The sequence below is a fragment of the Alosa alosa genome, chromosome 14, assembly GCF_017589495.1.
Source record: "Alosa alosa isolate M-15738 ecotype Scorff River chromosome 14, AALO_Geno_1.1, whole genome shotgun sequence".
Classification (NCBI taxonomy): Eukaryota; Metazoa; Chordata; class Actinopteri; order Clupeiformes; family Clupeidae; genus Alosa; species Alosa alosa.
The window spans coordinates 18,621,008-18,645,808 of NC_063202.1; the positions used below are offsets into that span (position 1 = coordinate 18,621,008).

Sequence of the window (24,801 nt, forward strand, 5' to 3'; positions counted from 1 at the left end):
GTGTGTGTGTGTGTGTGTGTGTGTGTGTGTGTGTGTGTGTGTGTGTGTGTGTGTGTGTGTTGCAGGCGTGCAGGGAGACCCTGGAGTGGATTCCTCTGCAGGCTGAAACCCAACCTCCTTCTGGGCTCAGGGTTCCCACACCTAAACACACCCACACACCCACACACACACACACAATCCCCCCTTAACACACATACACACAGAACGCCCCCACACGCACGCACGCACACACACACACACACACACACACACACACACACACACACACACACACACTCCATCCATGTTGCGTGCATACAGCGCCATCCCAAAACATGATGTCATATCTGATAGGCATTTAAGCCTCTTTTTTAATGGTTTAGGAGATTACTTCACTGGAAATGTCACAGATCCTGTTCTACCATCCAATCCAACTCAAGACCAAACATGCCGCTTTGCCCAGCCAGGGACGCTGTTGGGCATGGATACTGTTTGAATAAGACTAAACAAGGAATATACAGTCATAATGAACTAGATGTGAACATGACAGGAACCAACAGCAACCAACAGCTGGAACTATATGCAAAACACACAGAAACATACTCAGACTTGCTTCCTTTGTCTTTAGACTTTCACCAGTGCACAAACAGGCTTACTTAACACACCACACAGTACTACATAAAGAATGCAGACAAGCAGAAGTTTATGGAGTGTAAAATGGGAGTTAAACAACCCCCCCTCCCCCGACACACACACACACGTGAAAGGGCTGTGTTGCTTACTGTAATACGTTTCATGTCCAGGAGTCGCAGATGCAGCATTAAGCACAGGGCAGCCTGCCTGTACCATGTCTCCTCTGCCACAGGGTTCCCATCAAGGGTCAGTTCACACAGGGAGCACGACTCTCCCAGACAGGCCAGCTCATCAAAACTACACACAGACACACAAAAAAAGTACAAATTAAAACGATAAAAAAAAAATAACATACAAACTCATGAATTGCAACACCAGGTCACCAGGTTACAGAACATACTGTAAAACACACAATCCAACAAGATGTTGACTAGTAAAGACTAGTAAAGTCCACTGTAAAGCACATTGAATGACCTCTGTGTATAAATTGCCCTATATAAACAAACTTGACTTGATTTAATTTGACTTGACTTGACTTGACTGGTCAGTACTGTATTCAAGAACTTACAACAGCAGTGTACCCAATACGCATTGCAAACAGCTGTGCAAGTATGACTAGGCAGTGCGTCCTCCTGTAGCTTCTTGTGACCTTAGTGTGGGGTCTCTATTCTCTCTCTCCTCATCCATCCCTCCAACCATCCCTTCTTCACACCTTCTCTATCCCTCTCTCTCTTACTAAAATACCCAAGTTACCAAGCAGCCAGCAGTCCCCCAAGATGCTGAGCGGCACCATGCAATTTCGGTGTTGTCAGGGACCAATTTAGCCCGGCTATAATGTGCCTGTGACACAGTGATAAAACACAGGCTGGCCAAAGACCAAAACAGCCTGCCACAACCCCAGACTGAAACAAGTCTAATCTCAGAAGCTCTCTAGCGGTCTCTTGAGGTTCATTCCATTTAGTCAAAACTGACATGAATAAATGCTTCCCAACTTCAAACAGAAAACTAGCTGGCCAAGGCTAATTTATCACTGGGGGATCTGAGGGGCTTCCAATACTCCTCCCTACCTCCTCTTTCAAGAGAGGACAATTGATTTCACAGAAACATTTTCAAAAACCCACAGACACCCAGAGAACACTCTAGCATTAGCCAAGCATCCAGCAATCATCCCACATACACACACACACACACACACACACACACACACACACACACACACACACACACACACGCTAACCAAATCCCCTGGGTGACTAGCCAGTGCATCAAAGACTGTCACCACCTCTTAAAAAAGAGAAACGACTTCTACTCTAGTCCATCAGCCACAGACAGACCAACTGAGCGATCTATTCATCCTCCATCATGACTCATGCAGATGTACATGCTGTTTGCTCACTTTCAACACAGCAGCAGCAGCAGCAGCAGCAGCTTGGCTCCCTCAGTACAGTGCAGCACTACTCACACACAGCCTAGCGTTTAGCATCTCTCTCTTCCTACGCTAAAGAGGAGAGAGCAGGACGGCATCAATAACTCCAATCGGACTACAGTCGCTTCTCAGTTCACTTTGTTTCGTGGACCCTGACACAAGTTGATCAGTGGCCCGGGAGGCGAGAGGAAGGCGGCGTTCTTAACGCCGCTACCGGCAGGCTGGGCTGAGCTGACCGCTGTGAGAAGAGCGGGGTGGGGTGGGGTGGAGGGGGCAGAGCTTCGGGAGCACAGAGAGGACAGGAGAGGAGAGGAAAGAAAAAGAGAGGGAGTGAGGGAGAGAGGGAGAGGAAGAGAGGGAAAGAGAGAGAGAGATGGATGGGGTGGGAGGCAAGAGGCTAACTCTGCAGTGAGCAGGGCTAGCTAGGCCAGGAGCTCCAGCTACGGTCAGCGCTGGAGTCAGAGTCACCCCCCACACCCACACTAGGAGGGGGCGGGGGTGGGAGGGGGGGGTTTGGGTTGGGGCAGACGCTGTTGCTGGCCAGCCTGATAAAGATACTGGGGCAAGACAGGGTTAAGGCAGCCAGTCTCCCACACAGCCCCCTCTCCCCCTTTAGCCTGTCCTCTGCATCTTTATCCCTCACTAACACACACTCCGTCTCCCTCTCTTCCTACCCCCATCTCTCTCTCTCTCTCTCTCTCTCTCTCTCTCTCTCTCTTTGCTTCCCTCCCTTCCGCATCCTCCCGTTGTCAGGCGCTTACCTGCTGATGCTGTTGCAGCTGAGGAAGAGGCGCTGCAGGCATGGAAGCCGGTCCACCTCCGTCTGAGAGAGAGAGAGAGAGAGAAAAGAGAGAGAGAGAGGGATGAGGAGAGAGGGGAGGGTGCAGGCAGAGAGAGAGAGAGACAGAGATGGAGAGAGGTAGAGAGAAAGAGAAGAGAGAAGAAGAGGAGGGAGAATGGAAGGAACTCAGAGCTTTCCCCGTTCCCTCAGTCACCTTGCAGTTCCCGCATGCAGCCTCATCCGTCCTGCGCACACACACACACACACACACACACTCACACACACTCAAGCTCACACACACACACAAACAGGCATGCGCGCTCACACACACGCGCAGAGGAGAGGAGACGAGAGGAGAGGCAGTGCAGAGAAGGGAGGGGCCGCGGCAGTGCGGGGAGGGGTGGAGAGGAAGAGGGGGGAGGAGAGGAAGGGCTGTGCTGGGAAAGCACAGAGCGTGCGCTAATGCAGACATAGCCCGCTGCAGGAACTGCTCTCTCACACACACACACACACACACACACACACACACAGAGCATCACACACACAGGCACACCCACACAGCTACACATACAGTATCACAGCATCAATACACAGACATAACACATAACACATTTATGTACAGTACATACAAGCAGGGTACTACAGAATGAATACAACTAATCCATACAAAGATTCACATAACAGATGTGCATACACATTCAATTAACATGAAATACACTCCTGGGCAAGCAGTCCAGTACATACCTGTAAAATATACACACCTACACACCTATATATACAAGAGGAATTTTCCTGGTATGGTCCTACAGACTTGTCACATGTACGGAATGGACTTATACACTCACACAGTACACACCCACATACAAACACACAAGCATAGACAGACCACACACACACACACACACACACACACACACACACACACACACACACACACACACACACACACAGGATGTGACAGCTTCAGACAGCGCTGGAGCCCTACAGGATGAGCGCTGCTGGTGGTGCTGATGAGGAAGGCTAATCCGCCTGGACATCCGCCTGCATCACCATCAAAATCAATGGCTGGCACAGGCATCAGCAGCAGCAGCAGGGGAGTGCACAGAGTCGGGCAGCGCAGGGCACACAGGGACCAGGGCAATGTCATACAGTCAATAAGGACAACACAAACACAGACAGACAGACGGACAGACAGACGGACAGACGCAGAGAGACAGACGCAGAGAGACAGACAGACAGACAGACAGACAGACGGACAGACACAGAGAGACAGACAGACAGCAGTTTTATAATTTAGGGCTGGGCTAGGCTATACACATAAGGGGGTGATCAGAGTGGTGCTAAGGAGGGAGGGAGAGGGAGAAGGAGAGGGGGATAGAGGAAGCAGAGGGGGAGGAAATTATAGAGATGGAGATAGATAGGTGGATGGATTGAGAGGGAGAGAGAGGGAGCAAGAGAGAAAGGATGGAGAGGGAGAGAGAGAGAGTCATGGAGGTATGAACATGATAGAAGGGGTCTGTAAAGTGCAAATGCTCCCTTTCCTGCCTTATTCCATCTCTCTCTCTCTTCCTCTCGCTCTCTCTCTTCCTCTACATCCCCCTCACTCTCTTGCTTGCTCGCACACACACACACACACACACATACACACACTCTCCACCTCTCCTAGGAGGGCAGGGCAAAAATGCTGACTCAGCCGACACTGCAGACACACACACCCTGCCTAACCCTGTGACAACAGCTCAGCTTTACCTACTAATTAACACACAAACACAAGCACACACACACGTGCACACACACACACAGTGAGAAAGACTGACAGCAAATTTGCCACATACCATGAATACATACATACATACATACATATATACAGTATAGCAACAAGCTCTTAGCATCTCAGACACAGAGAGAGAGAGAGAGAGAGAGAGAGAGAGAGAGAGGTAGAGAGAGGAGTGGGGGCAGCAAATGAGAAGATGGGTTATTGGGTTCAATTCAGCAGCACTTAACCAAAGCACTCGAGTCAAACCCCAAGAATTATATGGTCACATTTTACTCTGTAACAGTAAATACATCTTGATTTGTGAATTTTGTGAATGCGGGTGAGTATAAGTGAGTATGCACGTGTTAAAGTGACAAAGTGAGGGTCATAGACACAGTTTACATAGCCACTGAAGAAACTGAGGAGAGAGATTGACAGCAAATCTGCCACGTACCAACACACACACTCTCTCTCTCTCTCACACACACACACACACACACACACACACACACACACACAGTCAGACCAGGCTACTTAGCAAAGTGCCAAGAAAATTAACATTGTTTGACGACAGCAAGCAGAAAGTGTGTGCTTTGTCAGTGAACTGTGAGAGTGAGAAGGGTATTACTCCACTGTCTGTTCATTCTGTGTGCTTGGCTGAGTTCAGTTATCTGTAGTACATACACAAAGGTGAACACACACACACGCTTTCCAACTCATTTGCTTCCTGGGTTCAATTCAGGGAACCAACACTGACCTCACCTGCCCTACTCACTGCTTTAGGCTTATACTGTACAAACACACACACACACACACACACACACACACACACACACACACACACACACACACACACACACACACACACTTTGGCAAAGAGTGGCCTAGGTGAGTGGGCTATCTAAGCATTGTATAACTGCAGCAGTGCCCAGCATGACCATGTGTGTAAGTCTCCATCTTGTGTCCTTGTGTCTCCTTGTACGTCTGTGTGTGTGTGTGTGTGTGTGTGTGTGTGTGTGTGTGTGTGTGTGTGTGTGTGTGTGTGTGTGTGTGTGTCCTTGAGTAACGCCCTGGGTCTTGAGTGTCTGTGTGTGTGTGTCCGTAGTTTGGCTTATGTAAAGCCCATCTGTGAGGACAGGATGGCCAGTGTGGGACCCGTCATCTGTCTGAGGGACCTAGAGCCCCAGCTGCAGAACAACACAGCCAACACAGACGACACACACACAGACGACACACACACACACACACACACACACACACACACACATTCTGTATTCCATCATATCCACCACAGTTGGCTTTTTTACGCCATTACATCAACCACAGACACATATAAACACACTTTACTTTTCATATCCACCACAGACACTCAAAAGTAAGCTTTCTAGTCCATTACATCCCTTTCCTTAACTACTGTGAAATGAAGTAATGTTGTTCCCCCTTCATTCTAAAAACATCTGTTTATTAAGGGCATGTTGCATTAACATAGATGATCAATGATATACAGGTCAATAGGGAATTTTAAAGAATACATCTCTGAATCACACTGTATAATGTAGACCAAGTCATTTATTTCTACTTCACATGATGAACTGATGATGAAACTAATACTAACTAACACAAGAGCATTTATGCACTCTCCCGCTCAGTTGTGGCTAGTTAGCACCGTGATTTACAACTTGTACTATGGAGATGTCCCTTTGCCAAGCCTGAGAGAGAGTATTCCCTTGGAATTGCACTCATGACCTTGACATTGCCTGCAGCCTCCTACACCAGCTCGAGCGTGCATTCCAGATGCGCAGTTCCTTTTCATTAAGCATTTCATTTTCATTTCATTCACCAACCCCCCCCACTCACACTACTGCAACATACTTTAGAGGGCATCGATGTTGAGTGGGTAGTTAGAGGCGATCAATATCATGACTATTATATGCCGCTGATAGCGCAACTCATTGGAAACAAGTGGGAGTGTCAACGTTCCAGGTTTTTCTGATGAAATCGGAGTTGCACGGAGCACAAGTGGAAATAATACGGAGTGGTAGCGCGGCTTTGATGGGTATCCAGCAGGCTTAGGGGGGGAAACATGATGTCCAAAGCTTTGCTCTCACATAAATCCCTTCATTAGTGGGAGTCCCCTGAGAACCGATCCAGATGAGTTTCTCCCTAAATTATCAATGTTCTCTTAGTTAGTCCTCTGATCCCCAGACAGAGAGAGAAAGAGAGAGAGAGAGGAAAAAGAATGGTCACTGGAGAGAAAGAGGAAATTAATGAAAGAATGAAAAGAGTATGAGAGGGTAAAGGAGAGAGAGAGAGAAAGAGTGAGAGAGTCCATAAGCCAGTTAAACCAACAGCTGGAGGACACTGACCGAGCCAATAGCAGATGAGTAGACGGAGGAGAGAAAAGCCAGTAGTCGCCCCCCAGCAAGGTCACCTCTGTTATGATTTCAGCTCCTCCAGCACACAGTCAAAAGATGACCTCAGACACGTCCAGTAGTCTCAACCCCGGGGAATAACGTGTCCACCCCCGATGATGACAGCGATGTGGATCGGTCAGAGAGTCGGTCCAGACACACCACACCCAGCTGCTGAGACCGGCGGCCATTACTCAGACCAGCCCACAGGACCTAAACAGCCCGCCGGCCATTAGTGTGACTCTCTCCCACACCACCGCCGCCATGAGATAAACTGTTTATGTCAGGCTTCGGCCAGCGTGCACCATGCACTCATGGTAATGGGTCCATGAAGGAGGAGGGGGGCTGTGGTGAGCTATTTTGCTGACTACAAGAGAAGCTGTCAGCTTTTAATGAAATAAATCCAGCGTGTTTAATTTAGCTGCTACACTTTCACAGACGCTTATGCAGCATTCACTCACTCAAAGATTTAAAAAAATGACACCAGTATATGTAGCGCCATACTAATAGAGAAGTCTGGCAGCGATCACAAAGAGCACAGCTGTATTCTAATGGCTGTGTGGTTCTAAGGACTGCCTAAATCACTCTCTGTCTCCCCTTCTCTCTCTCTCACACTCTTTCTCTCTCTACTTGGGTGACTGTTGTGATGCACATAGCACAGAGAGTAGCAGCCCAATCTACCTCTCTCTTTCTCTCTCTCTCTGCAGACACTCTTTCATCACTCTGACTCAGCCTAAATTTAGCAGCAGCATCTCAGACAGACGGTGATGTCACCTCTCAGCTGATGTGGTGCATGGCCCCAGCCAACCAATCAGAGCACATCAAAGGGAATACGGTTGGTGAGGGGGCGGAGGGCTTACTCTGCCAACCTTCTTTTCCGTGGCAACGCTGAAGAACTATAGTAGCAAGGTGAGGTTTACCGACTGTATCAGACTCCTAGAAGAACACTGGCACTATACAGCTCAGTTAATGAAAAATAAACTAAGCATTTGGCCATTTTCTGCCAACTGTGCTTGTGTTTGTTTGTTTTTGTTTTTGTGTTTGTGTTGTGTGTGTGTGTGTGTGTGTGTGTGTGTACACTGTATGTGTGTGTGTGCCCTCGTCTGTGTAAGTGTTTGTGTCATTTACAAAGACGAGAGCACACACACAAACACAAATATGTTCACAAAAAAACACACACACACACACACACACACTTACAATTCACTGTCATTGGCAATGACACACTTCTCACAGCATCAGCAGCAGGAGGAGCAGTGTGCCCACGCCTGACAGCTCTGCAGCCTTTTCCAGCAGATGCACACACAGCAGAGGGCAGAAGACACTAGAGTGGACATGTTTAGTGTCTGTACGGTACCTTCTGTGCAAGTGTCTAAAGGTATTAATGTGAACAAAGGCTAAATAGAGCTGTAATCGGGCCTCAAAAGTTAGGCCCGACAAGGGCCGAGCCCGACAGAAATCAGCCCTGAGCCCGAGACTGACAGCTTTTTAAAAGCCCGAACCCGTTTACAGCCCGACATTATTCAAATGTCCGCACGCACACAGCTCTTTTGCCTTTTGTCAAGAATGAGTCATTTATACATTTTTTTGACATAATTTATTCATGACTAACGTAGGCTAGGCCACTTGGAAGTTGGAACAAAGAAATAAAATAGTCCTGTTACAGAAAGTCCTCTTTGCACTTTGCAAAGTTTGCAGGAACCCTCCCAGCCCCGACATTAATTAGTTCTTGCGCCAGCTCTTCAAACCCCGGGCCATTTACGATATTAAAAGGCCTAATGTCTTTACAGCGAAAGCTGACACACTTGTTCTCCGTAACCATTTGTTTCACCTGGTCCTGGGCAAAACACAACCTGCAGGTGTGGACAAGCTTTGATGAACATGCCTTATCAGCGACCAATTCCCTGTCGTTCTGCAGAATGTTGCATCCTTCGGATTTCACACAGGCTAACTCACTGGCTCATTATTCTCATTATGCACATGATCAAAACTTTTCCACACCTCAAACTTTGCTTTCTTAGCTGGTGCAACTAAAAAGTAATCGCCAGAGGCCAGCCTCCGTTTCCCCTCCTCAGCATCCATTTTTGCATCTTTCTCGCAGCTAATCGAAACGCATCACCTGACCGTTCACTTAGTCTACCGCACAAGCCGGAGTGCAAGCCCGAGCCCGGACCGAGCCTGCGTGAAATGATAATAGAAATGAAGCCCGAACCCGTCGGGTCCCGTCGGGTCCCTTCGGGTTCGGGCAAACATGATTGCTTTTATGACACACACACACACACACACACACATACAGTACAAACACCCACCCACACACACACACACACACACACACACACACAATCATTCTCATACAACACACACATACATACTCACTCGCTCAGACATAGCTGTAACAACATCAGCAAAACACACCCATCAGCAGCACTTACACTTTATACTGTAAGTGAGCCGGAATCCAAAAATGTTAGCCCCTTATACAAGTACAATCAGACGTAACAAAACATGAATCTTGTATCTTGAGATGTGAGTGAATCTAAGTGAGTGTGTCTGTGTGAGACTACGTAAGGGCCATCTACACACCACTTAGGTAGCCACTGTGACCGAGGACAAGTCCTGTCAGTGTGCAGATTTAAGTGCAATTTGCCACTAAAAGCTTCCCTTATTTACATACCATGCTATCTAAAATGTCTCCTTCACACTTTCCAGACAAAGTGCCCCCACACAACCCCTCTCAACACATCTCTTCTTGCTGGCTCTCTCTGGCAGACACTCACTCACTCGAGAGTCCAGCTGTGTATAAAGCCTGCCCTCGCAAGCCCCATCCTGCCGTTTAAAAACACCACTCAGGACGGTTGTTTATCCTGAAAGTAGAACTTCCACGCATTTGTTACGCCTTCGGAAGCCGCTTCCAGACGACCACTTTGCCTCTCAGCCACTCATGAGAGACCGAGGCACCTGCAGATTCCTGGGTGCAGCTTTGGCAGAGTGGGCAATCAGCGGCTGGCACAGAAGCCTTGTAATGAAAAAGACAGAAGGATGCTGTCGGGGGTGTATGTGTGTGGGGGGGGGATTTCAGATTGCTACACACGGCCGTGTTTGTTGATCTAATAAAAAACGCTGCATCCTGTCATTAAGTCAGGAAGTTGTTTGGGAGAGAAGAGCATGAAGAAGGATGGGCTACAATCCAAGGAGTTTTGTGGTGAAGTTATGAAGTTGTTTTTTAAAATTGTCATGCCTCATGACAAGTGTAGGTGTGAGCATGTGTGAGTTTGCCTGTCTGAACGTGTACATGCTTACCGAGGCTAGAGTGGCCATTTAAGAGTACCTTAGGAGTCTTGATCTTAACATCAAGACAACCACTAAACCTCGGTCTCACTCATTAAATCATTCTTGCTTTCAAAACTGCAATAGACTCCTTGTTTAGTAGGCACACACTACAGAAGTGTGAGAGAGAAAAAGTAAGAGAGGGAGAGAAAAAGAGAGGGAGAGAAAAAGTAAGAGAGGGAGAGAAAAAGAGAGGGAGAGAAAGAGAGAAGCAGCTGCCCCAGAGCCGGGAGTGAGATGACAGACACAGCAGCAACATCTGCGAGCATCTGGAAAAAACACAGATACACACACACACACACAAACACAGAAGCATGCCAATTACCCTGGCATAACTGGACAGGGGACAGGGGGGACAGGGAGGGAGACGGGGGACAGGGACGGGGGGCGGGGCTGTTGGAGTGATGGAGGAGTCTTTCAGCTCCATAGTCAGAAGCTCTTGAGCGAGTCACTGTAAGATACCACGTACTTTAAGTCACTTTAAGATACCAGATACCATATATACAGTGGCAACATAATGTGTACAATTGTGAGCCAGTTCACTGTCAAAGTAGTCAAGTCAAGTCAAGTTTATTTATGTAACACATTTTCTACACAAGGGTCATTCAAGGTGCTTTACATAAATACAAAATATAGAGTAATATACAAAATATTTGTATATAGCATTAGGTTGTGTTTTGTCTTGTGTTAACACATGCATACTGTACACACCGTTTCGGTAAGGGGGGTTATTCATCCCAAGAAGAGCTACTGAAGCTGAGACAAGAAGTGGCGCTCAGTTAGGTCCTGAGCTCAGCCTAGTGGAGCTGAGTCTTCTGCAGGCTCCCATGCACTTCGCCCTGTGTGTGTGTGTGTGTGTGTGTGTGTGTGTGTGTGTGTGAGAGAGAGAGAGACAGAGAGAGAGAGAGCGAGAGAGAGAAAGTGTGTATGTGTGACTGTGTGTGTGGGTGTATGCATGTGTGTGTGTGTGTGTGTGTGTGAGTGTGTGTGCACGCGACTGTGTGTGCGTATGTATGTGTGTGTGCATGAGAGAGAGAGTGTGTGTGTGTGTGTGTGTGTGTGTGCGAGAGAGAGAGAGAGAGAGAGAGAGAGAGAGAGAGAGAGAGAGAGAGTTGGCCCTCTGGTGAATCCTCGGGGAAGCTCACTTTTCCCTTCTCCTGAAGCAGCAGATGATGATGTATTGCTTTGTGTCCAGGTGAGAATGAGCAGTGAGCAAGGGTGCTTAATTAAGAGGCAAACAGGTGCTCTGAGACATAGTCATCTGTTTCGCTGGCTGTTTTGAGGCCGAAGGCTTGGCATTCTATAAACAACTCAGGGCAACACTGCTTGAAGCTTGCATCAGCAAAAAACAAAATTGGACTCCTTCTGTTGTGCTGGTCTGTTGCTGTATGCTATACTGCTACAGTGGAGACATGTGGAACTGACTGTGGGTGGAGATAGATTGCTACAATGATGGTGGTAAGAAGACACACAATACAGACCATCCTCACCAGACACACAACTACTCACCACAGAGGAGATGGAGTTCCGTTTCAGATTGAGCTCCATCAGCGAATCCAGACCTTGCAGCCCCTGCACCCTAGAAATGCGGTTCCCTGCCAAGTTTAGAACCCGCAGCTCCGACAAGTGAGACAAGTTCTCCATCTGGGAGATCTAGAAGAAATGCAGGTCAAGTTAGATGACTTTCACTTAGCATTTTTATTTATTTTATTTTTTTACTTTTTTTAGGGTAGAGTGTCAAAAAAATAATCTATTTTTAATCAGAACACCCTAATCCATCATATTTGGTATGAGATAGAAGCACTGTAGTGCCATAAACATATCAAAAACAATAACTAAAAGGATTTCTACCTACTATGCTTCTGTTACAAAAACAAAAACAGAGACCACCTTTGCCAGGACCGCTTTCATCAGTATTGATACTGGGCACACAGCCACTGTCTCCTGTATCCAATTCTAAAAATACTGAGATTGATGTCTTCTCTCCCATTTATGTTATCTGTTTTTACAGCTTGAGAGCAGTCACTGAAGACTGAATCACACACACACACACACACCACCCACACATACACACACATACACACACACACACACACACACACACACACACACACACACACACACACACACACACACACACACACACACACCACCCCACACATACGCACACACATACACATATATACGCACACACAGAGACACACTGCAGGTGCGTCAATAGCACCTGTGGCTCTTAACCTTACATAAGGTCAACGTTTTGACACATTCCATGTGAAGAGGTGGTCATTAAGGAAACCCTTGTTTGCATTGGGATGGGCCCCTTTGTGTAAATACATCACCGTTCAGTTCAGGTAATCCGCCCTACCCGAGAGGTTACAGAGTGCAAGACTTGGATGTCAGGTTGTGTGTGTTTGTATGTGTGTGTGTGTGTGTGTGTGCCTGTGTAAAACTGAGTGTGTGTACATGTGTTGATGTATGCAAATACAAAGGTGTGTGTCTGTGAATGCTAGTGTGTGTGTGTCTGTGTTTGAATCTGCATCTGAGTGTGAATGAACATTGTGTGAATAATAATTTGTTTTTATCTGTCTGAGGGTTGTGAATAACTGAGTGTGAAATTCTCCCTGTGTATGTGTGACAATACGTGTGCGTGAGTGTATTGTGTACAAGTGAGTCTAGGGTGTCAATGTGAGTGTACTCTATATGAGAGGAAAGCAGTAAGGCGGGGATCACATTGGTCAGTAGCAAGCGTAACGCAACGCTCAGACCATAATACGTTTTTTCTCGTTCCTAAGCAACACAAATGGTTTGCCTAAACTGACAATTGAATATGCTCGTGTTGCGCTTTGAAACACTAGTGTTACGCCAGCACTGCCACCGTGCCGCTATTGTTCTCTATAGAGAACAATAGGAAACCTGCCGCTTGCCGCTGGTCAGTGTGATCCCTGCCTAATATGAATTTTTGCTCTGCTTTCACAGGGAAACTTGGGAAAGCACTGGGGGCATTGGAGCGCATATGGAGCCTTCACAGACAAACACTCCAGCTGTGCTCGGGCCAGGGGGGGCGGCAAGAGGATGTCCTCCGAAGGTCAGCTGGAGGTCAAAGCTAAAGGCCTCATTATGGTGCCGACAGTTCCAAAGCAGTCGTACAGATGTACTCTCATTCAGTCTTCTTACCCAACCACGACTGTTACTGTCCTCTTTGTCTGTGTGAAAGCCAGATGTGTAATTCCAAGCACAAGGGTAAATTACATTAGGAGACACAAGCAAAGCAATGATGTCTCATTTTAACACAATCAGGCAAACCCTCAAAATAGTATTCATTCACAACACGTCAACATGTTTGTTTAAATAAAGAAAACACAATATACAAATAATCCTACAAAAGAGACGTAATAAGAAAATTTATGCGGTGTCTTTACCAGTACCATTATAAACAGCAGGGCCTTTTTAATGTCGTGTCTGTCCTCTGACACATCTTGCTACTCTATTCGAATGCCAGCTGGAGGTAGAGATTTGGTCATTACCCTGTCGGCCCAATGCAATAACATCTGACTGTGCAGATAATCACAATTTGTCCTTAGACATGAAAATATGGCTAAGTATATAAGTATTAAGTATATATACTCTTTTGATCCCGTGAGGGAAATTTGGTCTATGCATTTATCCCAATCCGTGAATTAGTGAAACACACTCAACACACAGTGAACACACAGCGAGGTGAAGCACACACTAACCCCGGCGCAGTGAGCTGCCTGCAACAACAGCGGCGCTCGGGGAGCAGTGAGGGGTTAGGTGCCTTGCTCAAGGGCACTTCAGTCGTGCCTACTGGTCGGCGTTCGAACCGGCAACCGGTAACAAGTCCGAAGCGCTAACCAGTAGGCCACGGCTGCCAAAGGCTATCAGCTGGCCAGACAGCTTATGTCATGCCATCTTTATGACAGCTTATGTCATGCCATAATTAGTATTTTCCCAATTTCCATATCCCACTGCATGTTCCATGACTTGCAACCTCTTAGCACTATTTCTTGAGAGTATATTCTCTGACATTTTAGAGGAACATCTAGTTGATCATTTTACATTGCAGTATTTTACACACTATACATTAAACACCAAGTGACTTCCAAGTCTTTTTTCTGTGCCACACCACCGTGCTGGAGTGACTGTGCTACTGCACATAACAGAACAAACCACTAGTCACCACTGGTGTGTTGTATGCTCACTGCTATACACCTGCACTTGTCCTTCTGTGAGAGAGAGAGAGTGAGTCACACAAGACTCTACCCATTGTTCTATTCTCCACCAGCCTTTCCCCCTGGTCACTATCACAGGCAGGCTACACCGGGCACGAAACTAAAGCGTTCCGTTCGCGTTGCATCTGCCGCGTTGCGTCTGACAATTAGCTGCAACTATAATCAATAGAACTGGCTACACCAGATGTGATAGCGCCATGTTCGTATGTTCGTACGTTCGTACGTTCGTTCGTTCGTTAGGCCAGTCTTCTAAAACTATTTTTACGATACGCAAACCGAGCCCTTCAGTTGCCCACCCCGTGTAGCCGCCCTGTCACCCATAATCTGCTTTTGCAGTATGGATGCTACGACCAACCTGACCTATGGCAAAGTTTAGGTAGTTTTGCTGAATCCGTGGTAACCTCTGTGATGATGACCTGCACCCACAGTAACAGGAGTAAAGGTGAACCAAACTGCATTTAAAAAGTTCTTTCTGTGGGAACTGTGCACAGACCTCACACCCAGAGGAGGAATGGCCCTTTTCACCATAGAGAGTGGCGCAGTCTGGTCCTGTGACAGCCCCAGAATGAGATGTCCCCCGGCCGGCTCCAAAAGAACAGCGCAACAGTCTGGTGGAAACAGCTTGGTGGACGGCCTACTGGGACGCCAGTTCTGCGGTCTCTCAACACCCCCTCTTGATGCCACTCTTTGGTGTTGTTGCTGTTAGCACCATACCCACCCAAGTCAGGCAATCTCTCCTTCCCCCTGCAGTCACCTAGTGAAATGGACACAGCCAAAATGAGACCAGTTCTATCACTTCCCTTTGTTTAGCTTTGTGGTTGTCCAGTCTAGATTCAGTGAGGCATGTCCAAGCTCCAGCTGTGTGTGTGTGTGTGTGTGTGTGTGTGTGTGTGTGTGTGTGTGTGTGGAGCCACTCCAGCCCTAACAGCATTAGTGCAGAGCCCTCCTCCATCTCCATGTGCTCCACCAACCCCTCGGCACACCTCCAACCCAGATCTGGCCCACCTGCCTCTCACCCCCACCTGATCCCCAGGTTGTGTGAAAGGGAGAGCCCGAGTCAGGTGCACTCCTGCTGGGCCTGAGCCGCAGTGAGCCGGGGGACAGGTGGTCCCTCCTCCAGCTCCAAGACAGATCCAGTTCCAGCACCCTCAGGCCCTCTGCCCCACCCCTGCTCCAGCGGTGTTGCTGTTGGCGTGGTGATGGGGGCAAAGGGACGAGGGGAGACAAGCACATGTTGTTTTGACTATTGATGGAGGGAGGGAGAAAGAAGAGTGAGGTAATGTTCCAGTTTTCTCTCTTGCTCTCTCTCACTCTTTTACACACAGACACACACACACACACACACACACACACACACACACACACACACACACACACAGAAACACACAGAAACACACACAGACACAGACACAGACACAGACACACACACACACACACACACACACACACACACACACACACACACACACACACACACACACACACACACAGAAACACACAGAAACACACACACACACAGACACAGACACAGACACAGACACACACACACACACACACACACACACAGGGCCATCTCTGTGTTCAGGTACATCTCATAATGAACTCGAATGAACTTACAGAAACGTAAACAGTCCAAACATAACCTTTCACTGGATCTCAGCTACTGTGTTCATACAAAATACTGTATATTCTATTATCACACTTGCTACGCCACTCAGAGGCTTTGAAAAAACACACTACTGTAGTTTTGGCTGCCGGCCATTTGCACTGACCACTGCAGAATCTTACATTTCCACCAGCTGTTCTTTGTTTGTGTTGGACTCAAACTAATTTGTATTTCGCCTTCGGAAGAAGCGTCTGCTTAGTGACTGGAAATGAATGGATTCGCCTCACTTTTTCTCACATGCACATCTGCTTGTCTATCTCTCTGTTTCTCTCTCTCTCGCTCTCACCCACACACACACACACACTCACTTACTCACACATGCACCCTCAACCAGTCATCCCGAAGCAGTGTGTTTTTTAATGAATTGTTCACTAAGATGAGAAAACCATTCAGTTCTCCTCAAGTTCTTCAATATCCTTTGATCCACTGACTGATCAACAGTTTCACCCTAACCTCAACCCACCCCACCCATCTCTTTCACACTCCAACAATCTCTCATCAAATCAGATTGGAAAATTGTACCGAAAAAAATAAAAAAGTTTTTTTACAGGCTTAAGTTACAAATTGCTGTGGTGTGGCTTCCGTTGGGGCAGGTCAAGGCATCCCAAATATGCCACAGTGGTTATCTCCATATGATTATCACTTAATTCAGCAGGCATTCTTGGCTGACCAGGGCTATCGGATGAACACTCAAATGCCTCTGTTTATGGTTTATTTATGGCCTTAGGCTTAATACCTGAAAAGCGAATTGACATCTGAATCCATGTTGCCTTATTAACAATGCAATTTATGGAAGTAAACAAGGTATGAAAGTCTCTCTCTCTCTCTCTCTCTGCCATGTTGGCACTTTCTGTTTCTCTGACTGAACCATATTCTACAAACTCCAGAACAGAACTAGATATTTTGATAATTTGATTCCAATCAGCATTCTCCCCCTCAAAGCTACAGTTCCGTGTCGGTTTATGTTTAAGCAATATAGCACGAGTGAGAGTGGGGTTGGTCATGGATATTCCCACGGGTGTTGTTCGGCCGTAGCCACGAGGCCGGAGGCTTGAAATAGTGGAGAGCTGGGATGAGAACATTGTGTCAAATCTTCGCATTGTATCGCGGAGTGATTTATTATTAGCTGTGCAAAGTATGAGTTGAAATGTCCAGGGATATTCCAACTCATGGAACGTCTCTAGGCCAATCAGAAACCAATAAATAGTTCCATAGAACCCAATTGTTGTATTTCTATTTGTGGTCTTCTTTGCACCAGGCTAAAGCTCCTGGGAGAGAGTAAGCCTTTCAAGTGGAGAAGAAAGGAGGATGAATGAGCGAGAGAGAGCGAGAGAGAGAAAGAACAAGAGAGAAAGACAGACTAAAAATAGACACAACAGAAATAGATGGAGAGTACACAAAAAAGCAAGATCCCAGAAATGAAAAGTGAGGTTGACAACAATCAATTAAAGGAGAGGGAAATGCAATGAAAGTCCATTAAGTTGAGTGATTGCAAACTAAACCCCAGTGACTTTTGGGCAGTGATATCAAAGCTCATACTCAACATAAATGGGTATCACCACAATGAGGAAGGAAGTAAAAAGAGAAAAAGGGTCATGTACTGCCACTAATGAGTAAGTAGTAAGAAGCTAACTCAGGGCATGGCTTTGAGTGGGTGAGATGCTGATAAGACTTTGGCTTTCACTCTTTTTATCTCACCATTTCACATTTCTCATGCTTCACTTTAATAATACGTCTTTACACTGCTGCAACAGCAACCGCCAGAAAACAGAAAAACAGACCAAAACAGATATGTTCGAAAGGCTTTCAGACGCTCTCCACTGGCCACTAATTCTACCACAGGTAATGTGGTAGACAGCACCTCTGTCAACAAGCACGCTGCACGTCAATCAAAAACCCAGCTCAGTCTCAGAGTCTCAGAGCTCGGCGCTGAACCTTCATGGGACGAGTTGAATTACACACTTGTCATTCTCCATGGCGGAGGTCTGAGAGCCGTCTCTGTGTGAAAACCATAAATGTAATCATCTGGTCTGGGCTTAAAAGGCTTCCCACTGAGTATGGGGTTTTGCAGACGGATATGCTTACATCTTTACCATAAGTCACTTTCGTGACAGTAAGGTATTCTGGGAAAGATCCAAACAACCATGGGGAGTAGTGTGAGAGAGAGAGAGAGAAAGAGAGAAAGAGAGAAAGGAAGAGAGAGAAACAGAGAGGAGAAACAGACAGAGGTAAAGAGAGGAGTCACTGAAGAAGAGAAGATAAAGGAGGGATATCAAAGAGATAGAGGACAGAGTAGAAAACAAAACAGATCAATAATAAGAGATAGAATAGAAAGAGACAGCTTTGAGAAAGAAAAAAAAGAAAGAAAGATGTGATGGAAAAACATGATAAAAAAGATACCAAATTATATTATTAGACAATAAATAGAGCAAAAATAGACAGACAGGGGACATGAAGGCCAAACAGTGGGGGTGTGCACTGCCAGAGCCTGGGCCTCCTCTCATTGTGCATTCTGTTCCATGCCAGCCCTGAGTGGAGTCGGCTGGCACCCGATACCCGCGGCCTCCATTTCGGGTCTGCTTCGAACGGAGCCCCTGCGGTTCACAGCATGTCGCTGCCAGGGACGGCATCGGGCACTAGGCCCATCAGGCCACCTCACCACACGCACCCATGAGAGAGAAACCAGGGTTTTTTTTCTGGAACTGAACAGGGGGACATGGGCAACTGACGTAGGCCTGCTGCAACAAACAGGCAGTGAGGGGGAGGTGGTGGCACACACAGTGAAACTAGCACTGGGACTTATGGCTCTTTTCCAGTACGGACCGGAGCTGGCCTAAGGCTTTTCCCCGGTCTTAAACACCGGTGCGTGGGCTTATTCCATAAGGAGCTGTAACATCGGGGACATTAGCTGGAAACTTCTAAACAGTGCGTGCATAAGTCACTGTGTTGCTAGGCAACCCTAAACAAATGCCAACGGTCTATTTTTACATTTCTTCGGTTTTATTGTTGCGTCGTATTCCATTCCAAGGGTCCTCGGTTCACTGCCCCCTGCCCTGAGGCCGGCCTCAGCCCCATGGAAATATAAAAAGTCCAAGGCTTTACCCAATAGTGGTAAAGGGGCAATAGTCAGCTCATATCCAGCAATTAGTGTGTGTGTTTGTGTGTGTTTGTGTGTGTTTGTGTGTGTGTGTGTGTGTGTGTGTGTGTGTGTGTGTGTGTCAGACAGAAAGAAAGAGACTTATAAAGTGGGTAGCAGGAGTAAATGACCACATAATGTATTTCACCCATGAATGAACAAGTGTTCAAGGAAAGAGAGAAAAGAAACTGTACCTGATTATTGTGCATGTCCAGGACATCAAGTTTGGCAAGGTTATCCAGGTGGCATATTCGTTGAATCCTGAAAAACATTTTATTGGATATTATAGTTACGTAACTATTTTTTTGCCATCAGAGGGACTTCTGTAGACTCTACATAAAACATTTGATCCATGCGATGACTCTGAATCAGTCAGGACGTACTCTGTTAGACTGGCGGCCCTGGTCAGTACTGAACTTATTAGTGATTGCCTGAGTGATACCCAACTAAAAAAGCACCTGTGGTATGCTTTGAATCCAGGGCCCCTTGAGGGGGAAAATGTCACTCTAAAGCGCTCTGCAAATAGACGCTGCAGCCACGCACATCAGGGTTGTATTGAAAACAATGAAATCCAATGTAATCAAATGTTGAAAGAGGAGTGCATTGCACTCATGTTGGTGCCCAATGGCAGAGCGCTTAAAAGAGACAGGAACAATGGCAGACATTAGTCACCAGACCCCTGCTGTTCACAGGGTGATTTGTGACTTTAATTTTCTCCAAAAAAGTCATTTGTCAGGCAAGGGACATTTTTAAGTGCACCAACAGATGGGAACCCTAGTCCCTGACTACTTTGTGTGGTTCAGAGTGAAATTAAGTTTAAAATGTAGATTCAAGTGTTCTGTTGATTCAACCACACTCAGAACCACTGCAGTACATTGAAGTGCATTAACATGGTCTATTATCAATATAAATGCATTCAAATGCTGCAGTCAAAATTATGCACAAATGATGTTATAGACACTTCATATTTTATAGTCACACATTCTCTCTTCCTCACCCTCTACTTCTCTCACACACACACACACACACACACACACACACACACACACACACACACCTGTTTTTCCCCAGCATGAGTACCCTAAGCGACACGAGACAGGCGATGCCAGTGAGGTCGGAGATGTGGTTGTCGTACAGGTCCAGGAAAACCAGACGTCTCAGCGACTCCAGGCTGTGAACACGGGTCAGCAGGTTGTGCTGGAGATTCAGTAGTCGCAACTTCTCCAGACCAACCACCGGGGGGCACTCTACCAGTCCACGCCTTATAGTAGGGAGAAAAACGCCCTGAGCTTTCAAATAATTACAAGAAAATGCTGGCACCATATTAAAGTGTAATACTTTTACATCTATTCCGCTGCTCTGGCATAAGCCAACCATGAATCTTCAGATTCTGCACATGCGCACACATCTGTTTATCTGTGCTTCAGCACATGTTGTTGCCCTGTAATAGGTCATTATTGCCACCTGCTGGCTAAAACTATTAATTACAAATTTGACATATTATGACCTTTTCATGTGACATTCAAAAATGCGTGTCACCCCTGCAAAACAAAACGTTCGGCATCAGCCAAATCACTTACCCCCGCAGGGGAGAGATTTCTGGAGCTCACCTGTCCAAATCCAGACGTTCCGTTCCACAGTCGTCACGGGATCGGAAAGCGATGGGGAAGCCGGGCAGGGAGCTGTCCAGTGCTGTGGCTGCCGTCGACTCTCCTGGCAGAGATGCATATCTTTCTGTGAGCAGTGCTCACAGCAAGCAAACACTATTTTCAGTAACATGGCAGGGCCCAAGTATGGAAGCTGAATACTGACTAAATCCTTCAGCTCAGCATACAGTTTCCTTGTACTGTGATACAGTGACAGATGGAAACACAGAACACAGACGCTCTTCGTGACCAGCACACAAATGAGATGCTTTGATATCTTCATAGTGCAGTCCTTGGCTCTGGTTTGGGATATTTTCGAAAAGAAAGCAAGTTTTTGATATCCAAGGAGAAGAAAAGAAGCAAATCACAAGCTAATCACATAGTGATGAAACCCATAAATGGGGTGGAGGATGAGTCTCTGCCATTGTTAATGCATGCCCAGAATGCTTGATATTGCACTGTGTAACGCTGTTGATCGGGTACAGTAGGATCATGACCATTTTAGCTGTTCTTTAACTAACTGGAGACCGTGTAAGTGTTAAACGGGGTTATATTAACGCCAAGGGGCAACATTTTTCATCGTGTTGCTTTTTAGATGATATATGAGGCAACTTTTGAGCAATGTTGCAGGGAAATCAGATAACCATGTGTTCCTAAGTTCTCAAGAAACTTGAGGTTGGTGTGAGAGAGGGGCCTTACCTGAAGCCTGATGGTGTGAAAGGGGGTTGTGTGAGTGTGAGGCCCCAGCGCTGCGAGTGTGGCGTTGGGGCTTAGCTCGGACAGACTGGCACCCCTGGTCCCATGGGGGATGACTGGTGCCTGCGGCTCGAGGGGTGGGCAGATGGCACTCAGGACTCCTCTGCTCATTGACAAATGCCAGCAAAGGGGCATGCAGAGGCCTCTTGCCAGCCTGGGCAAGATGGCGGAGGTCTGAAGCGCAGCATATTGAATGAAAGGACCATGTAATGAAGAGGTAGACAGAGAAAATGTAAAGTAAACTGAAAGTAAACTAAAAATGATACATCATGAGTGAAAGTGTGAATAATGTATGACACTGACACATACTTATCAATTTAGAAACGCATATCACAGTATGTGACTCTGGGAATACCTGTTCTTGGTGGCATACCTAATCTTGGTGGGGTTTTCTTCAGTGAGTCCATGCAAATATTTTTGGTTAGTTCATGGCATGCTTGTAAGTCAAACTGTGGAGGCAAATTTGTCAAATTTGTCATATTGTGTGAGCAATATGTGTGTCATTACTTTTTGGGCTTTCGTGCCTTTGTGCCAAGAGGTAAAATGTAGAGGTTTATTAAAAATAGAGAAAAATAAGCCTTAACATTCTTTCTTCTTTAAATACTGAGGTGTGCAATCAGTATACTCACTGTTTTTTGAACATCTCTGTCAGGTATCAGAGATTTCACTGCAGCAAGGTGCAATTTATAGCTATTAACCTTTTAAAGAGTATAGAGAGGGGAGAAACAAGTTAGAGCAATAAAGACTAATGTCTTTCTCATTTGTATTCACCACTTCTCTCCACTCAGCTGAGTTCAGCTCAGCTGTCACATTAGTCTTTCACTTAATAGCATAATAGACACTTGAATTGACCGAGCTTGTCGTAACATTTTGTGGTGAATATTTCACAAGTACAGACGTTAGCAAAAACAAGGAGGAACTTAAGTTCTGTTTATATTAACGTTTCCCTGTTTACTTATTTGGAAACTGCGTCATCTTACTGTGGGCATGAAGAACGGTCCTCCGTTGTTGCTGTGATGTTTGTGTGAGCGCATGCTGACCGAATGATGACCAGCGACACTAGTCACGAATCCAGTTATACCAGCACAGATGTGAATTAGTCTTACTTTAATTTACTTAGTATCACTTCCTTCGCGTCACGTTTCGGTTTTTTTAATCTACGCCCAGAAGAGAATATTACAACGACTAAAGCGCAGTGGTAGATTTTGAAAAAAGCTGGAAGTTGAGAGGGATGCCGATCCTCGTTGGACAGAACAAGCGTGCCACACTTCCTTAGCAACGACAACACGTTCCACTGGTAACGCCAATATCCGGTCTTTTTTTAGGGGTCCAAGCAGAAAGCTGCGGAAACCTAGCGGAAACCCTGTCTTTGAACAGATTATTCTTTCTTTATTCTTTTGTAAAAACAAGTGATTGGGCAGCAAAAACTAGTAATGGTTCAGGCACTAAACTCAGCATATAGACTCCGGATCTAAGAGAGATCTCACAAAAATGTAATTGCATCAGCGCCAGTGACATCAAAGCTGTAGATAGCCTACGCCAAATATTTCAGTAGGCCTACCTGTATGAATAGACAATCTTCATGAAACGTGATAAACTCATTCATCATGCAACATAGATGTAGGCCTACCAAATTACATATTGGCCAGGAATGCTTCCCATGCGTTCAGAGCCGTATATGGCTCTGCATGCACTAGGCTACAGTACATTTCGACATAATGCTTATTCAGTAGACCCTGTGATATCCACAATCCCAGACTGTCGGAATGCATGGAAACAGGCTATAATAATAGACGTCTATGGTGGGACAAATCAAACACCTACCCCCATATATTCTGAGTGGGACAAATCAAACACCTACCCCCATATATTCTGAGTAAATGTACAAATAGGCCTATTCGTGTTTATATATTTTGTGACGGTGAGACATGGAAAAGCAGTTTCAGAAGGATGTAAATATATTTGGGCCTATCAGGAAGGGGATGACGTTTTGCCATGTTAACCTATGGAGACCGGGGTGTAGGTCGTGAAGGGTAATTATTTGGATGTGCAATGGTTTAGCTCACATATTGACATAACAGAATAACATTTTTTTTTTTTCATTTTGAAACATGAATAAATGGGAACATTTACTGTTTTGGCTATGAAATGGAAATAATCATCCATAGTGCATAATATTTCATACACGCTTGATGTTGATGACAATAACTTTTTTAACAGACTAAGACATATAGTCCAGCAGGAATCTAGGCCTATCTAGAATAACACCTTTTTTCAAAAGAGCATTCATGATAATTTGTAAGACACTGGAGTTGTGTCAAGTTTACAGCTTGAACTGAATGTTTCTTTTGTTCCTCATGCCTAATTTCATTTCAGGAGGGACAAATTAAACATTGCACATTTTTACACAGTTTTGTTCAGGGCTGAAAATGCAACAGCATTTGACAGAGGGCATATGTTTCTAGTGACTAACTTTAAGTCTGGTACAATCTCTTAAATGTAGATTATGTTTTATTAAAGAGTGTTGCATTCTAATTTCCCCTATGACATGGAGGAAAGTACTGTGAGGTTCCTATGTGGTTTAGTTGACTACATCTTCTAATAATCCCTACAATTCAATTTCAACTGTCTCTCCTTTTGATGCTATTGAACCACTTCTACCTCCACTAAATGTTGCAACTGCTGTGGGATGCTTGGACCCCAATAATTGCCGATTGCAGCTATATTTTAAGGTGGGCTTTTGAGGAGCTTTTTTTCAAGGCCTATTTTAGGTGTTCACTGTTTACAGATACATTTCCTCTAGTGAGAACATCAGCTGGTATGCAGCATAAACTGTTTATTACTATTTAACAAACTAGATGTACCGCATAGCGGTACAAAATATGACCGCCGCTCAGTCCTGTGCATCCGTTCCGCGAAAATAAATCACACTTCAATTTGTCTCCATATTTTACTCCATCCCCCACTCTTGAAACTTTTGTGTATGCTTGTTTGGCATGCCTGAGTGTGTGTGTGCGGCTGCACAGAAAGTAGC

At 45.9% G+C, this 24,801-nt stretch overlaps 1 protein-coding gene across 6 annotated transcripts in view; it reads right to left on the reverse strand.

The window, feature by feature from the left end:
* Positions 1–23,220, reverse strand: part of LOC125307251 (leucine-rich repeat-containing protein 49) — a 55,729-nt gene extending 32,509 nt beyond the window's left edge. For 3 of the 6 annotated variants that reach the window (XR_007195674.1, XR_007195675.1, XM_048263120.1), the window contains exons 1-10: positions 22,748–23,220; positions 22,397–22,465; positions 22,123–22,216; positions 21,711–21,941; positions 20,976–21,099; positions 20,423–20,626; positions 19,560–19,626; positions 11,823–11,966; positions 2,800–2,861; positions 762–909 (exon numbers count right to left, since the gene is read on the reverse strand). Coding sequence is in view for 4 of the 6 variants with exons in the window: in XM_048263120.1 (XP_048119077.1) it covers positions 762–909; positions 2,800–2,861; positions 11,823–11,966; positions 19,560–19,626; positions 20,423–20,626; positions 20,976–21,099; positions 21,711–21,941; positions 22,123–22,216; positions 22,397–22,465; positions 22,748–22,801 (1,197 nt within the window). In the remaining 2 variants the exon portion in view is untranslated. The remainder of the gene's footprint in view (positions 1–761; positions 910–2,799; positions 2,862–11,822; positions 11,967–19,559; positions 19,627–20,422; positions 20,627–20,975; positions 21,100–21,710; positions 21,942–22,122; positions 22,217–22,396; positions 22,466–22,747) is intronic. The other 3 variants (XM_048263121.1, XM_048263122.1, XM_048263123.1) reach the window with 3 other exon arrangements.
* Between the last annotated feature and the right edge of the window lie 1,581 nt (positions 23,221–24,801).